The sequence below is a fragment of the Pleurodeles waltl genome, chromosome 2_2, assembly GCF_031143425.1.
Source record: "Pleurodeles waltl isolate 20211129_DDA chromosome 2_2, aPleWal1.hap1.20221129, whole genome shotgun sequence".
NCBI classification, from domain to species: Eukaryota; Metazoa; Chordata; class Amphibia; order Caudata; family Salamandridae; genus Pleurodeles; species Pleurodeles waltl.
Window position 1 is genome coordinate 7,493,188 of NC_090439.1, and position 18,857 is coordinate 7,512,044.

General features: G+C 41.4%; 1 protein-coding gene across 1 annotated transcript in view; it reads left to right on the forward strand.

Moving 5' to 3' along the window:
- The window catches only part of LOC138279655 (cytosolic non-specific dipeptidase-like), a 280,513-nt gene that overhangs the window by 213,650 nt on the left and 48,006 nt on the right, over positions 1 to 18,857 (forward strand). Inside the window, exons 7-9 of the mRNA XM_069219419.1 lie at positions 7,600 to 7,684; positions 11,709 to 11,869; positions 14,319 to 14,483. Of these exons, the coding sequence (XP_069075520.1) occupies positions 7,600 to 7,684; positions 11,709 to 11,869; positions 14,319 to 14,483 (411 nt within the window). The remainder of the gene's footprint in view (positions 1 to 7,599; positions 7,685 to 11,708; positions 11,870 to 14,318; positions 14,484 to 18,857) is intronic.

Genomic DNA, 18,857 nt, shown 5'->3' on the forward strand with positions numbered 1-18,857 from the left:
ATCTTTGACCCAAAGACGGACTTCTGTGCTTAAATATGAAGTCAATGGTCTGCAAGGGAACTGGACCCAAGTTTTTTAAATTTGCTTTAATAGGCCACAAAGGGACCATTGAGTAATCGCTGTACAAAAGGAGAGAGTCTGTCTTGAGTTCACCTAAGAAAGAGGCAGGTCTTGTGCTGATCCATTGTGTGGAACTGCCTCTATCACTCCAGATATTCTTTAAATCCAAATGTATAGTTTAAAGCAATACAGTAATCTTGATAGAGAAAACATCCATTCAATGAGATTCAAACATTGAGAATATGTCTCTAGAGCTCTGATGTTATCCCACTGAGGGCTCTGGATCATGAGCCCCTCTCGCTGGAGGGAAAAGTAAGGAAGCAAGAGATGTGCAGGTATGTCAGGGGTAGTACTGCATTGTTTTATACTGTATCTTTTATATAGCACTTCCTGTTATTGGGTGCCATTTGTGTTATTGGGTGGGAAGCACATGACTGTGTGGGGGGTCATGGTTGGCAGAATGCTGTGTATGTTGTGATCGTGTGCGGTAAGCATTTTGGTGTTGCGTGTGAGTGAATAAAGAGGAGGTCTTTTCTTGCTTTGGGGGCGTAATGACTAGCAACCTGATGGAAGAGGTGTGAGAGATAGCTGCACAAAATATAATAGTAATTAACTGGTGATTATAATGTACTGTTCAAGTTCCATTTTATATTTTATGATTTGTATTAAGCTAGAGGCAGAGATCTATGTGGATGGTTTGGGTTATGGGTAGTCCAATTGGAGGGGTATAGGAAGTGCCACGGGACTAAAACATATAGGCTGCTACACAGCACCATGCTAGCAGGAAGGGAATCCAGATGCTCGGTGTGTATGTACACATAAAAAGGGGGGTAATCAGAGAAGGCTTAGCAATCCATATGTAAAATGCCGAAGACAGAGATGCTGTCAAATGAATATAAGGGCTGGTAAAGCCGAATAGGCCTTACCTTTTAATGGCGTTAGCCTTTTGGCTTTGCCAAATAATTTTCCAGATGCTGTTTCACTTCAACAAAAAGAGAAAAGTGCCTGTTTGCTGATGCGGAACAGCATTGTTGAAAAAAAGTTTGATGACAAATATACATGCATGTGATGTAGCACTAAGCCATCCTCCTCCACTTGTTTATCCAATGGATCTTTTAAAGTCAACATGAGAGGTGAAAAGAGTTAACCTTAGGCAAATAGTTTTAATTAACAGGGTAACCTGACTGGCCACACAATGAGGACTAAGAATCTAGTTAAGGATTTTAACACAAGTTAACAGTCAGGCTAATATAAACCAATGTCAAAAACATGCTGTAGAGCTACAAGATGACAACAGGATAACCAAATTACCTGAAGAAGTTTAGGTGAATCAGCATAAGGCAAACCAGAAGTTCAGTTACATCAATACAGAAAATTAGCAATAAAATCTAGTGCTCAGAGAAGTCTTTGATCTTCGCTCCTAAGCATGAGTACTGTCTGAAGTCATCTAAATGTGGGTCTAAATCAATTGAGGGTAATTAGTCTAAAGAAAACTCTCAAAAAGTCAAGGAAATGTTGAAAAAGGAGGAAAATATGTGAATGCATATACAGAAGTGGTCAGTGTTTCAGAAGCTCAATCAAGAGTCTTCTACAGGAAGAAAAGTGTTTGCCTAAGCCACATTCAGCAAGAGAGAAAATAAGAAGTCCAAAGGGCTAGTGGCTCATTTCAACCTGTGAGAACACTAGTTAATACCACACAAATGTTCTAAATAACACCCCTCGTTCACACTATTATCTCATGTAATAAGCTGTAACATTTGCAAATGTTCCAGACCTCCTCAATACATTGCTGAATGAGGGACTGTCAGTCAGTCTCTCTATGTCCTTTGTCAAGGTTCTTTTCTCAGGCTCTATATCACTACTACAATGTTACATCTATTCTATAGCTAACAGTTCATGTGAACGCAATTTCAAAGAAAAGGCACGGAAGCAGAAATGGAAAACAATATTTCATGCGGAAAGAAATATAGGCCTACTCAGGTCAAGTTAAAATGTATATTTCATTGGTGCACATTTAATTTTATACGTGTCAGTTATGCACATAAATCAAAATATCAGTACATACAATCAAATTAAATTCATTAAACAATTTAAGTTAAATGCAATACAACTTTTGAGTACATGAATATAGATGCAACTATGAGCTACACTTTAAATTCAAATGCGAAAAAAACATTAGTACATTCTTTACATAAATCCTTTTTCATTCTATAGCAAATACATTTCAATAGAGCAAGGATGATCTTATCCACTCTATGGAAACTACATTTCATTTAATAAGGTTAAGGCACCCAGAATATATGAATTTCTAATTATTTAGTGAATGCACTGTAGTATTGGCTTCAAGTACAACACTTTACATTAATAATATTAGAAGACACAAAATATGTAATGCTAAATGCACATATAGACTTATGATGTTTACGTTTTAGGGGCCATATTTACAAGCGGCCTGTGCTACTGGTGCATCATTTTTTGTGACGCACCGGTGGCACAGACTGCTGACCCATGTCTACAAGGCCACGCAAAACTACTTTGTGTGGCTTTAAATTTAAATGGCCTTGTAGGAATGGGGCAAGGCAACGAAGGGCAAGTTGCTGCATTGCCTTCCTTTGCGTTAGGGAGGCTTTTCCATGGATGTAGTGTGGGTGTTCCCACACAGAATCCATGCATTTTGACGCATTCCCAGACATACAAGGTTTTTTAAGCCTGGCAATGAATTACAACTCTCCATCACCGCAGGGCTGGCATAAGAGTGACGCAACGGGCAGAAATATCTTTATTTCTCCCCATTTTTTCCTCTTTCTGTGTGCTGCAATCTGCAGCACACATAGAAGAAGGAAATCGCCTCAATTGATTGTTTTTGTTTCCAGGAAGGTGTCCCTTCCTGCACAAAAACAATCACCCCCACAATGCAGGCACCCTTGCACAATAGTGCAAGGGTGCCTGCATTGGCACATTATAGCAATTTGTGCACCAGCACAGGGGGAGAGGACAGAAATGCCCTCTATCTTGTATATACAGTGCATTTCTGCCTTTTCTCGAAGGCGCAGGGCTGCACAGCAAGGCATTTGCTGTGCAGCCATGCGCCATGGACCTTGTAAATATGGCCCTAGGTGTTTAGGGGCTTAGGTATGGGACCAAAATTGCACTGCACCACATGCTATATCACTCATCTGCACATGTATGTCAGGATGCAACAGCAGCCCCAGCATGATGACAGCATCTATCATGAGGAAGCAACCACTTTGTTTTTTTATTTCTTTTTTTGTTTACTATCCCAGGATGCCTGATGCCCATCTGTGAGGTTGAAATTATGAAATATATAAAAATTGTGCCAAAAGCGATTTTTTTAAAGGGAAGGAGTGGCCCAGCAGCGCATTGCAGTTGCCAGTCCCTCCCAAAAAGAAAACAATGAAACAGGCCTTGGGGACAAGGGGTCCAGGTAAATGTGTGTAAGAGAGTCAATGCCAATGAGCAGCAGGAACAACAGACAGGGACAATGGAGTAGCTGAGTGGAAGAGTTATTTGAATGATAAACAAACAGAGAAGGATTTAGTTGAAGAAGCAACAGAAAATGTTTGTGAGCAACAAGGAGAGTATTGGAGGTAGGAATGTGATGGGTAAGCTAAAATACACACACTTGTTCATAGTCCTGAAAACAAAAAATAAGTTATTGTATGGGGCTGTGTAAGAATATACATTTTCCTCTCAAAATGATGGTAAAGAAGCTATGCTCTGAGGAAAGGACAGACATCTTTAAATAGACTATGCCCCCAAAATAAGATAAATAAGGTTGGCCAAGCCCTGCCTCTTCATACGTTCATTACTACATCTAAGGCAAGATACAAGTGTCCATTAGGGTGGTAAAAGTATACACTATACAACAGTAGTGATCAAGGATGAGAAAAAATGGCATATGGAGAGTGGCTTTATTTCTGAAAGATAAGAGAAAGAAAGGACTAATAAAGGTGAACAGGTGGCAAATGACAGGGATTGGTTAAAATATTGTGGATTAAAGGCAGGTGTTTCACAGTAAATTATAGCCAATGGCACTTGTAATACAATGGACAGGGTATCTGTCATGTTTTGACAGAGTATACCCTTCCACCAGACCCTTACATATTAGTATTCTTGTCAGGAGAAATTATCCTGTGTTTTGATATGTAAGGAAAAAATACTACTGTTAACAATTTTCTTTTGTGCTTGAAGGATTTGATTCAATCATTGAAGATTCTGTAAAGAAGTGTTGTCTTTAATTAGTCATTGTTGTAGTATGTGAAGGGGGTGATCTAGTGCAAACAGGGCTTGTGCTTGGGTTACCTGGATATATGCATAGAATGCATCTGAAAAATTCAAAGGCTTATAACAGAGCTGGCGCTAGACATTTTCTGGAGTAAGAGGTTTTTTGATATACTTCAATCAAATTAGTTCCTACCAAGAATCACTTTGTGTTGGCAACCTACTTTGATCCTAAACTGTGCTCTGAGGTGGGGTGTCGTGACATAACCTTTTCATTGTTGTTCTGTTACAGACGACACTGCTTTAAATGAAAATTGACTCTGTGCCTTCTGATCTTTGATTTGAAAGATATATAAAGAGCTGGCACTACACATCAGATATGCAGTACCTTTGAGTTACTGACATTTGTGCAGAATTCAATGGTATGTGGATGATACTAACTTGTGGCTGGTCCTAAGAGGCATGCCTTCCAGTGCAGCAAAATAGCATGTCTGAAACTCAAACCTGATGTTACAACACCCGCAATACAATAATAGCAGTTTAAATGTAACAAGTTTAAATGATGCTTTAGCCAGCTTAACACACATTTAACCAGACCACAGCTTTGACATCTTCAACCATCCCTAAAGTAGGACCTGAGCTTTTGAAATGCCTTTATAGAGAAATTACTGAGGGGCTGGTAGAGGACATGAGGAGCTGTGACAGTATTTAGCTTTTCCGGCATAATACATAGATTGAGGTAAGCTTTAGGCTGGTTCAGGAGAATGATGAATAATATTCAATTAAAAGAAGAAATATTTTTGTGTTTATCATACAAAAAAAATATATATTAGAAAGCTACTGATTGCTGCCAAACAAAAGTGTGTGATGATCTAGGGAGGTTATCACCAAAATAATTCAAGCTAACCAACCAGTGGATAAATGTAGGAATGAAAGCCTACATGTGATGGCCTACAATGGAGTGTTTAAAATTCCTTCACAATCCTTCGCATCATACACTTGAACTAATTATTCAGCATCAAAATTGCTGGATTTCTATCAGAACTCTTTAAAACATTTCTCTTGTGAACTGAATTTCTGAAGGCCAGACTAGAATTGTTTATAACAAAAGATCCCCATGACAGCTTTAGGGAGTTGACAATTATGCTTGCAATAAGTCTCTGATTGTGTTCCATATAGGGAAAATTATTAGTTAAATTATACCACAGGGTGGTTTACAGAAGTCTGGCTTACTCCATCAAAGCCCCTTTCACATTGTCTCAGTCAATGGAAATTGTACCTTTGTGATGTGTACTGTGTTGATACACAAACACCCAATGATGATGTTCTTCAGAATATATAGACCATTATAGAATTGGAATGGGGTACAGTGTAGCATGCTGATATCATTCAGATAGGACACAGCCTCTACCACCCTTAGTCTTCCCTATTAAATTTGGAACCTGCAAGAGGACACTTCAGAAGAGTCTCTATAGCAATGGTCTTCAAACTTTTTAAAGCTGTTCCCCCAGTACAAAAAAATAAATAATTGGGCCCCCCCCCTCCGAATTTTTCACAATTAATGTAATAAATTGGCAAAGTTCAAATATGTCTAAACATATTTAAACATTGCAGTTAAGTTATAACTGTTTAAGAAATGCAATCAAATACATCATACCAAACACACTGTTCTGGTCAGGCAGGCATTACTAAAGTGTACAAGTGTCCACAGTGTGATTATTAGGGGTGGGGTGGGGGTTTTCAAGAGTATTTGGAGTCTCATTATTTTTTACACACACTCCCAGCTTGGATTTAAATGACAAAACATATTAGTAATTGCCCATTACAAAGCGATTTACTGCTCCTATTTTTTTTCAGCTTAAACAAAGCCCTGTAATGAGCATGATGCTTATTTTGGCCGGAACCTGGCTCCCCTCCCCTACAGGATCATTTGAGGCCCCCCAGGGGGACCACCCCCCAGTTTAAAGACTCCTGCTCTATACGGTTCCAAATGACCATGGCATAACAAATGGGGGTATTCTCCATAGAGGTAGGAATTTGGAGATGGCTTGTAATCATAAACTAGTCTTCCTGACGTCATGGGTGGAGAATGTCATGCAGTCATAACAGAGAAAAAAAAACTTGTGTCAGGATTTGAATCCACCATTCTAAGGCATCTGAAACAAAAAGTTTATAACATCATTTTAGAACACGAATTAATGGGAGAATATGATACTTTGAAAATAAAAATGATCTCTGACCTACCTAAAGAGACAGAACTTCCATAAAGTAAGATGAGTGAATAGCAGTCTTAAAGCACCACCTAGTGTTAGTGACAAGTTATTGCATGAGAGCAGAAAAATGCCCCTTGTTGATGTTTTAGAGTGCTCTAAGGGAAACCCCTAAATAGACATGACTGCAGGTGATTTTCTTACTTTGGTTGACTATATATGGTATCCATTATCTAATTGTGAAGTACATATCCTGTCGAGAATCTGACCTCAGTTTTGCATGTACTTTAGTTGCAAACAAAGGCATATCAAGGCATTTAGGCACAGAATGAGCAGGATCTGCGAGGATGCAAGTTACTTCAACAAAAAGACAATCCTTAAAAAGATCAGTGGCATGAAACGTGTACCAAACCACACATCTTAAATTCAGGTGCCATAGTCTAAGGTAAGTCCGCAGACCAGAAATCGGAAAAAACTCACATACATACCCATACACTATAACAGAGACGAAGAGGAGGATATCACATTTGAAGTCAAGTACTACAAGAGTAAAACAATGTAAATAAATCAATTTCTATTGAAACTATTACTCCCAGTTATTAAATAGGAGTGAAAATGTTAATTCATAGAACTGTGATACCTACAAATGGGGATAGAGGTAGCTATATTAAATTTGTGCTCAGTGTGTGTTTAACTACATGAATGATCCCAAAATGGGAGCAGATCACAGAATGTGGGACTAGGTGTGATAAGTAGGACTAGTATGCCATTGCTTTACCAGCTCTTTTCAATTTGTCTCAGGCAACATAGTGATGCTCTTATTTAACTTTCTGAAAACCTGACAATTCATCATTTAACAATGTCTCCTCCAAACCTTCCTGCAGTAAAACAAATGGAAATTGCTGGATCCTAGACCTTGTTCCTTTGTGCAGTATCTTCTACCTATATTTCAGAGCAATTTGCTTGTCTCACTTGTTTAATGAGAATTTTGGGCATGTCACCAAATAACAAAAATCATCATTTCCTTTAAAGACTGTAGGAAAAATCAATGATTAAGTACAATTTATTGTTGGTTGCTATTCTTTAGGTAAAAGGACCGCAACGTGATCTACACTCAGGGGTCTATGGCGGATCTGTTTATGAACCAATGAGTGACTTGATATACTTGTTAGGTAAATACCCATTTATATATTTTTATTCTTTAGCCTGAGTCACTGATTTGCTGTTGCTATCTATAACCATCAATTCATATACCATTGGACGCCTTTAAGATCCACCCATCTCTTGAAGAAATTACATATGCAACTTAGTTCATTCGTTAATGATTGGTGGTTGAAATTAGTTTCCATGCAGTGTTCTGTAGTTTGGATTAAATTAGCCCTTTGCATAGTGGTCGATTCCAAGAAGGTTCCAGTTTCTAGCTGCTTTGTGACATAGTTTCTGAAGCATTCAGCTCTTCTCGGATTAGCCCATAGCCATGTTGTTTCCACTGCGGAGGAGAGCAGTCTCACATTACCTTTACTATAAGAGCCACCACTGCTAATTTATATTATTTATGTATGTATTTATTTATTATTGTTTAGGGGAGCACCATTCAGGCCAAATCCGTCAAATGAGCAAAGTAGAAAAAGAAATGTCTAACAATACTCAATGACGCAAGCCCTGTCTATAGATAAGATTACAATAGTCAAACCTAGACAAGCGAGAAATTATTGTAACTCAACAACAAAAAGTTTTAAAAAGTCTTATAAATACAGCCGAGGATTCTGGGGCAGAAATAAGCATGCCCAAACAGAATTAAGAATGGCAAGTAACCATGTGATTCATATTTCCATACATCAATAGATTTTACACAATGTATGAAAATGGCCAATAATGTTAGAAGAGCTGGACATATCAATGCAGATGGAGGGGTGCTAGTACGCACTGCCACCTTCTGTTAAATACACAGGAGGGAGATCTAGGTTTCATAAGATGAGATTATATAGTAGTATACATATAAGTATCTTCTTAGTATGTCTGGCAGACTGATTTTGTCTTGGTTAAAATGCTTGAACGACTTATAAGCATCTGAAGAATAATTCTGATATATCCCTAAAGTGAAAGATATATTTTGCAAGCCCTGGGATAGAATGCTTAACACATAGCATACGCTTCTTTATGTACAAACATTTTTTTCAGAGCAGCTGAGAGCAGATATTTTCTTGGTTATAATGTGTAAATACCCTATGCACAAATTTTAAGAAGATTAACATTCAGTCTGCTGTTTACTAGTACCCCGCCATTCATTGGCAAGTTGTGTCAGTGATAATAATGGCTTGCCTTTAATGTAGGTCTTTATACCACACTTCCACAATTTCAAAGTGTTATAAATAAAAGTTGATCTCATTAGCCAATTTAATGGTCCTCGATTTACTGATCTCGGAAGGATGGGCGCCTGCGTTACCAGGACTTGAATGTTTGACCTTCAGATCACTACAGGTGTGGGTGGTTAAAGTTTTATGCCCACCAATTCATTTTTTTGTGTGTTTTTTTGTTGGGGGTAATATACAAACATTTTAGAGTAAATGAGTCCTTTGACAAAATATTTGAAAGACAATTGTTAGATAGGGTGACAACTGGGGGCAGATTTACTAATAAGTCATGCAAATCAGCAAGACAACTTGCTGCGTTCTGTTACAGGGTGGGGCAGAAATGAGCCATAACTACTAAGATACAGCACATTCCTGCTCTCTCCCTGCACTGGTGCACTGAGGGCAACCTAGTGCCAATACAGGCACCCTTGCGCCATGGTGCAAGGGTGCCTGCGTTACTCCAGGAGTTTTTGTGCAGAAAAGGACAGCTTCCTGCACAAAAACAATCCTCTAAGGTGTTTTCCTTTTTCTATGCATGCTGCAGAATGCAGCACAGGTGGAAAGCGTTAAAAACTAGGAGTAATAATTATACTTCTCCTTGTTAGACTTCGCCTGGAAAGGCGTAGCATTTTGATGCATTACCAGGTTTACCAGTCTTAGTAAGTTTAGGAATACCCCAAAGTCCATGGGTGGATGCATGGAAACACCCACGCTCCACCCATGGAACACCTTCCAAGGGCAGAGTAACACAAGGCAGATACTTGTGCTGCCTTGTGTTACACCAGATTTACTAAAGCATGCAGAGCCATGCAAGGTGGCATTGTGTGGCTTAGTGAATCTCACTAAAGCCCTTGCGTTGCCTTGTGCCACCATGCGTGACACAATGGCAATGCAGGAGCTTTGTAAATCTGGGCCCTAGTTTCAGAATCTCAAACCACTTGACAAATCTAAATGTGTATATGTCATGCATGCAAGAGCACCTCTAAGCCTAACTGACATAGTTTTTCAGTTACTCCATGGACAGCAAAGTGTAAAATTTGCTCCAGGTGTAGGAGCTATTTTATGGAAGAAATGCACAAACGGCAATTTGTAGTATGTTAAGTAGTACTACAATAGTACTACTCACACAGTACAAACACATGGAGAGACCTCTGCCACTCCAATGTGGAGATCTCTACACTGAATGCGCATAAGCTTACGTTTTGAAGTAAATGTGGGAGGGAAAGGGGAGAGTAGCTGGAAAATAGAGATACCTATTACAAAATGGGAGGGGCTTATGAAGTGGTTAGGAGCAGTTGTGGGAGAGTAAAACAGGGGCTCGGGTGTCAAACTACACCCACAAAAAAGTAAGCCCATTGCTGCTAACAAACTGCATTTCTATAGTTACTATAGCCAAAATGACCTCAAAAGTCACAAATGTACTCCAACTTAGACCTGGAGTAAGTCCAGCGTGAGTAGTAGTATTGTAGTAATACTAAACATACTACAAAGTGCAGCTTGTGAACAGACCACTTTGTGGTTTTCTTGCTGTACTTATGAATTTGCATTTGAGTGTGGCTTTCTGCCCCTTGATAACGTGGTACCTCTAAGTATTCCACTTGATACTCCAATAGATTTGTAAATATACATGGAGCCAATGACACCCAGGCAAAGCTAAAGATGGCCAAAGCTCTGAGGACTTTGGCAACAATAATTAGTGCAGGCTGAATCACCTGACTTGGGGAAAAATTGTGGGGGGGGGGGTCGGACATACGTGAGTGAAAATACACACTGCAAACAAGTCTGTGTTGAGTTGAGATAAAAACTTATGATGAAAACAGATTCACTTAAACAAGAGAATGAGATAGGAGAGATAAGTTACTGAAAGCTGCAACAGAGGATGGCAGACTTAAAAGGCTTCTGAAAGTGGTCGATCTAATTCCTGTAAGCGCACATGGTAGGACAGGATTTAGAAACCCAAAACGTATATCCCTCATTGCCCTGCGCTAGAAATTTCTCTACTCATAGTCAAGGAAAAAAAAAGATTTAAAATGGCAGAGAACCTCAGAGAAGGATGTGGTCTCTTCAAAATCAATAATAAAAATAATAATTTTATGTGTGTGCAGTATAACTATTTATCAGTTTCTTGTGCATCTAAGAAGTTTTAGCACATTCTGCCTCAAAAACCGAACAATTATTTTTAGAATGCAATATTGTATCTTATTACTGAAGCTCTTGTTAAAAGGCAGGCAGAGCAGAATTGCCAATTGGAATCCTCTCTACCTGATCCAAGTGGGTCGCTTTTTCCCATAGCCCCTTTTTCTGGATGTGGGAGAATCATAACCAGTTTTATTGAACAGTAACTCTATACTGGCAGAAGACATTTTCTCATTTCCTCTACTAACTGCCAGTTCCCCTCCCTCACACCACCCACATGAATTTACTGCCTGCTCTATTAACCACCTGCTAAATGTATGAGTTACATGCCACAGAATTTGGCCTTCAGCGTAGTTTTATGACTGGAAAAATCAGTCCCATGAAACAGTCCCCAATTCCACAGAGTTTAATTTGTAATTGCGGAGCACTGGGGTGAATTTACCGCACAGTAATGGTACAATCACATTCCATTTTAGGGTGCCCCCAGTACCATGCAACTCAGAATGAGGGGCTTAATGTGTTGTTAATCAAATCAGGTGTAGTTCATTGGTTGTTCTGTTGACTAATTGCTTTTGTAATATACTGTGGCCTCTCAAGCTTTACCGTAACCCTCCTCTGGCATGTGTTTATTTCAATATGTGTTTTCATACCGTGACTTACTGATTATTTATGAAACAGTGATGTGTTTTTTTTAATGCCTTCACAGACACACTTGTAGATTCTTCAGGTTGTATCCTGATTAGTGGGATTTATGATGCCGTAGCTCCTGTTACAGAAAAAGAGAAGAAATTATATGAAAATATTACGTTCAACCTAGAGGAATTCAAAGCTGAAGTTGGAACAACAAAGCTGCTTTATGACACTAAGGTATGAATCAAATAATGTTTCAATTGTTCTTCAACCAGTGATGAAGCCTTTATCATAAATTGTAAATCAGATAGTTGTAAACTCACTGCTTTGCCAGGGTCCTCCTATCCTGTCATCAGGCAGCATTACTTGAAGACCTTCTGTTACCCTGCTTCCATCGTGGACACTAGTTTGGAACATATGCCATGCTGCAATGTCCTTTAAAAATACCCCAATCCTATTGGAAACCAGATCCAGTCCAGATTCTCTTCCAGGCTTTGCTTACCAGCTACCAGCGTATTGTGCTACTTGTATACCTTAGACATAGTTGGGAGCTTGAGAGGCACTTTTCAGAAAATCTACTTATATTTTAAACCCATGGTAAAACTTCCAGCATGAACCTGTGCTCCCTTGCATGAATTCCTGAAATTTCCCCAAAAATATCCAATCCATATTCCATACTTGAGTTTTGTTCAGTCTGCTTCTTGCTTCCTGGAACCTCCGTGCACTCCATCGGGCAAAGAGATGCATAAAGGACAACTGCTCTCAGTTGCTGCAGCTAGCTCACACGTGTCCTGTGTTACAATCACACTATGTGTGCATATGTTGGAAGGTGGTGGGATTTACGACTTGGCTCTACATTTAGAATTTGTGCTTCAACTGCTGTTACTTGGAGCTAATACTTTTTTTCTCCAATTGCCTGAAATTGCTTTTGAATATTTGTGGAGTTGTTAGATCAATATAATTGGGCAGCTAAACACATGGAGGTCCTTGTTACTCACTTTGTGGTAGATTTTGCAGCCTATCCTGTGAAGGTCAATGTCCTTTGTGCTTCATTTTTAATTCAGTGCAAATTTGAGAGGCAGATGGTCACAATGTAGAGTGGAGAGGAGTGGGGAAAAGAGGGAGTGGATTAGGCACTGCTAGTATAATAGTGAGAATGCTTATCTATTCATGTTGGAGCTTCTATTTGAACTTGGACGAAAAGACCTGTGACAGATGTTGGCGGTGTGTAATACAATTTCTTGATTTGTTGGAGCAAGAATCAGTCATTGCCATACTCAACTAAGATGCACGGTCTATGATTTTAAGGTTAACTGAGGAGTAACCGATGACCATTGTAACTCTCTGAGATTTCCACTGAAACTAATGATTTGCTGGGTTGAAATGATTTTAATTCTGCTACTCATAAAGGGAGAGGAAAACTAAATCATTAAGTCCAACAAGGATTAAAAGACACAGTAGGAAGAGTTTATGGTGTTTTGATGCACATGTTCAAACTACATCCCATTGTCACTTTTGAAATCTGGGTGTTTGATTACTTTGACAACGAGTGTGTACAACAAAAATCTGAACAGCAGCACAAGTAGACCTCTCCACACACCACACAAAAATCAAGAATGAAATCATTGTATGCCAAAATATAGTTTCAAAAATAATGTTCTATCATGATATCGGTACTAAAATATCGAGATCAAAAAAATCAAGAAGGTTAGTGCATATAGGTAATTAAAACTGTGAAATGTTGGAAGCTCTGTTGAAGACAGTGAAGTGGCTGAGGGCTAATAATGGCTGGAATAAGTCTTCGCCTCAAACATTTCAACATTTGTCGTTCTGTTTCTCCCTTTTAAATTTAGAACATTCTACCTTCAGTGGGTGAAATGTTCTAGTAGCCTTATAAACCTTCTGCTTTGGGCCATGAAAGTTGTTAGCAGCTCACTCACTTAATATAGGCCCTCACCTGTGATTAAGGCCTATAAGATGGATTCAGGGCCTTTCACAGCTGGTATAGCTCTAGGAAGCAGGCTAAAAGGCTATAGTATAGATTTACTATTCTTAACTCCACATTTAAATATTTTGACCATATATATATATATATTGTCAAGATACATATATGTGGAGTTAAGGACATTTACTATATATTCTTACCTCATCAGTATTGCTCCCAAAATACTATGGTAGCATAATTTATTTGTAAAGATATTTAGGTGGAATATCAAAGAAATACACATTAAGATAAGAGATAAGGTATGGACCATAGAGGCTTGTGGCGTGTGAGAAGTGAAGGATGGAGTTCCTTCTGCTGATCAATACAATCAACTATGGGCCTGATTCACAAAGGTATACTTACATTTTTTGTAACTTTGCGATTTTCTCCTATTCACAAAGGTAATTTAGGAGTAGTATCTTTACGACTGTGGAGTTTCCGCAATCATGGAAGAGACTCTGCACATACAAAGATATTTTTCCATGTGCGCAGGCTTCGCCACGTGTGCAGAGACTCTGCAGCAATAAAGATGCTACTTGTTAATTACATTTATGAATAGGAAAAAAAGTAAAATTACACAAAAGTGTATGTTTACCTTTGTGCATCAGGCCCTGTGTTTGTTGAACAGACATAATTTGAATGTTATGTCTTGATGTATCCTGTTGGTCCTAAAACTCTAATGCTGCATTTTATTTAACGTAGGAAGATGTTCTGATGCATAGATGGCGTTATCCATCGTTGAGCATTCATGGGATTGAAGGTGCTTTCTCTGGCTCGGGAACAAAGACCGTCATTCCATCAAAAGTGATTGGAAAATTTTCAATGCGTCAGGTACCCAACATGGAACCTTCTGTTGTTGAGAAACAGGTAAGGATGACTCTTTCATTTCATCATTCAATACATTCACATCCTACTTCCATCATGCAAATCTTCCCAATATTTCATCATTGTCTGAAGCGTACAAATTTATAACTGCCCTTGCCATACACATGAAACGTCAACAAGCATTTATGATGGTTTGTTTGAAGATTGTGTAAACAAACATAAGAAAGAGGTTTGGAACTTATATAACGTGTAGCATATTAACAGAATGCAGATGTTTTCAATTAAGAGAGCTGACACGGCCATCACTTGGAAAAATGATTACTTGTGAGTAACAATAGGAGGCAATAGCAGGCAACATGTTCAAATCTATCATATGCAGACTGCGCTATATAAAATATCAGGTTCTCATGGCATCAATCATACCCTGTAATACAGTTTATTCAAAGTAACACCCATAACTTTGCACAGAATATACAAAGAAATGAATAACACACTGTGAGATCCCCATGTCCAAAGACCTCTGAGACCCGACCACCCAGTGCCACACCTGCATATCCTGCCACACTGGGCCATGGAGTTTTTTCACCCCGCCAACTCCCACATCAAGCGCAATCGCAGGAACGCATTGGCCGTACTTAGCGATGATACCTCATGCCTTCCACAGCCCTGCTGAACACTGAGGCAGGCCCACTCAACGTGTCTGCAAGAGGCACACAATGAGGCACAGGTACTGCACCCACGGAGGTTGCCATGACTTTCTGACAAGACCGTGCAACCAACAGTGATGGAGGACTGGAGTGGGATACCTTGCAGCAGAGGCCCCCGAGGTGCAATCTGTTGAGTCCAGCCCACCCCCCACCCCAGAGGCCCACCACCTGGGCATGCCAGAGCACCCTGGCTGGGGCCTATTGGAATGATCAGGGGAGATTCCTAGGGTTACGAGAAGAGCCCTGCACCTCAAGGGACCTGGGCCTTTCCCAGTCATGAGGCCTGCCCAACTACACCACTGCCACTGGAGGTGGCCAACCATGGTGACTGCACATATTAAGAAAGACCATTCTCTCAAGGAGATGCTAACAAAGCCAGCCGCCAAAGACCGTCCCTTTCAGACCAGTCCAGACCTACAGCCAGATAGGGGTGAAGCAGAGTGCCCAGTGAGACGCTCATTTCAGCCGCAGAAGGGAACGATATTGGGTTGTACGTAAAAACCCTTTTTGACCAAATCCTGGAATCCTCAGAAGCAGACATTCAGTTGGATTAAGCACAGAGAGGGCCTTCCCTGCTCAGCAAATTCTCGCCCGGCAGACATTTTGGTGTGTATACATGATGTTCCTCTGAAAGAGCAAATTATTTGAAAAGCAAGAGAACTTCACCCACTGCAGTTCCGAGGCCATACCTTGATGCTGTGCCAAGAACTCTCAGCCCTAACTCTACAAAAGAGGAGAGACTTCCACCGTGTAATGGCCTGCCTTTGAAAGAAAGGGATCCCTTACTCCTGGGCCCATCCCTTTCACATCATATACTGCTGTGAGGAGAAGCTGCATCAAATTCACTCCCTGACAGCGGCATGTGAGTTATTGGGACTTGAGAGAGATATGGGAACAGACAACAGTCCTAACCCTTTGCCCCACAAAAACTCCAAGTGCCCCAGATGAAAGAAGTGCTCGCCTTCTACCAGGGACCTGCAACCTGACCTGGACACCATCGCACAGAAACAAAGAGCAGTGTTGGAGACACTAGCAGGTGATTCAGACACATTAGAGGAGTCCTGAGATAAGATGTGCTTTATGAATGAGTGATTTGGGGGGCCTAGGGTCTTGGGGGGCATGGGAGAGGGTGGTTAGGCTGATTAGAGGATTGCTTCTGTCCACGGACTCTGATTTCCAACCACCGTTGGGGAGAGGATGGCTCATGCTGAGGCTCACACTTACCCAGGGACAATGTTCATGATTCTGTCAGCTAATGGGGATTAGGGGGTGTGAGAAAGTATCCTCTTTCTAGCCTTGTTACCCCCACTTTTGGCCTGTTTGTGAGTGTATGTCAGGGTGTTTTCACTGTCTCACTGGGATCCTGCTAGCCAGGACCCAGTGCTCATAGTGAAAACCCTATGTTTTCAGTATGTTTGTTATGTGTCACTGGGACCCTGCTAGTCAAGACCCCAGTGCTCATAAGTTTGTAACCTATATGTATGTGTTCCCTGTGTGATGCCTAACTGTCTCACTGAGGCTCTGCTAACCAGAACCTCAGTGGTTATGCTCTCTCTTTACAAATTGTCACTAACAGGCTAGGGACCAATTTCACCAATTCACATTGGCATACTGGGTTTCACTGCAGCTGCTGCTGCTGCCAACCCCTCAGACAGGTTTCTGCCCTCCTGGGGTCCAGCCAGGCCTGGCCCAGGAAGGCAGAACAAAGGACTTCCTCAGAGAGAGGGTGTTACACCCTCTCCCTTTGGAAAAAGGTGTCAGGGCTGGGGAGGAGTAGCCTCCCCCAGCCTCTGGAAATGCTTTGATGGGCACAGATGGTGCCCATCTCTGCATAAGCCAGTCTACACCGGTTCAGGGATCCCCCAGCCCTGCTCTGGCGCGAAACTGGACAAAGGAAAGGGGAGTGACCACTCCCCTGACCTGCACCTCCCCTGGGAGGTGCCCAGAGCTCCTCCAGTGTGCTCCAGACCTCTGCCATCTTGGAAACAGAGGTGCTGCTGACACACTGGACTGCTCTGAGTGGCCAGTGCCAGCAGGTGACGTCAGAGTCTCCTTCTGATAGGCTCTTACCTGTGTTGCTAGCCTATCCTCCTTCCTAAGTAGCCAAACCTCCTTTTATGGCTATTTAGGGTCTCTGCTTTGGGGAATTCTTTAGATAACGAATGCAAGAGCTCATCAGAGTTCCTCTGCATCTCTCTCTTCACCATCTGCCAAGGAATCGACCGCTGACTGCTCAGGACGCCTGCAAAACCGCAACAAAGTAGCAAAGACGACTACTGCAACCTTGTATCGCTGATCCTGCCGCCTTCTCGACTGTTTTCCTGGTGGTGCATGCTGTGGGGGTAGTCTGCCTCCTCTCTGCACTAGAAGCTCAGAAGAAATCTCCCCTGGGTCGATGGAATCTTCCCCCTGCAACCGCAGGCAACAAAAGACTGCATCACCGGTCCTCTGGGTCCCCTCTCAGCATGACGAGCGTGGTCCCTGGAACTCAGCAACTCGGTCCAAGTGACTCCCACAGTCCACTGACTCTTCAGTCCAAGTTTGGTGGAGGTAAGTCCTTGCCTCACAACGCTAGACTGCATTGCTGGGTACCGCGTGATTTGCAGCTGCTCCGGCTCCTGTGCACTCTTCCAGGGTTTACTTTGTGCACAGCCAAGCCTGGGTCCCCGACACTCTAACCTGCAGTGCACAACCTCGTGAGTTGTCCTCCGGTGTCGTGGGATCTTCTTTTGTGACTTCGGGTGAGCTCTGGTTCACTCCTCTTCGTAGTGCCTGTTCTGGCACTTTTGCGGGTGCTGCCTGCTTCTGTTAGGGCTCCTTGAGTTGCTGGGCGCCCCCTCTGTCTCCTCACGCAATTGGCGACATCCTGGTCCCTCCTGGGCCACAGCAGCATCCAAAAACCCTAACCGTGACCCTTGCATCTAGCAAGGCTTGTTTGCGGTCTTTCTGCGTGGGAATACCTCTGCAAGCTTCTTCACAACGTGGGACATCCATCCTCCAAAGGGAAAGTTCCTAGTCCTCTTCGTTCTTGCAGAATCCACAGCTTCTACCATCCAGTGGCAGCTTCTTTGCACCCTCAGCTGGCATTTCCTGGGCATCTGCCCAATCTCGACTTTGTCGTGACTCTTGGACTTGGTCCCCTTGTTCCACAGGTACTCTCGTCCGGAAATCCATCGTTGTTGCATTGCTGGTGTTGGTCTTCCTTGCAGAATTCCCCTATCACGACTTCTGTGCTCTCTGGGGAACTTAGGTGCACTTTACACCTACTTTTCAGGATCTTGGGGTGGGCTATTTTTCTAACCCTCACTGTTTTCCTACAGTCCCAGCGACCCTCTACAAGCTCACATAGGTTTGGGGTCCATTTGTGGTTCGCATTCCACTTTTGGAGTACATGGTTTGTGTTGCCCCTATACTTATGTGCTCTCATTGCAATCTATTGTGACTATACATTACTTGCATTGCTTTCTATTGCTATTACTGCATATTTTTGGTATTGTGTACATATATCTTATGTATATTTCCTATCCTCATACTGAGGGTACTCACTAAGATACTTTTGGCATATTGTCATAAAAATAAAGTACCTTTATTTTTTGTATATCTGTGTATTGTGTTTTCTTATGATATTGTGCATATGACACCAGTGGTATAGTGGGAGCTTTGCATGTCTCCTAGTTCAGCCTAAGCTGCTCTGCTAAGCTACCTTTTC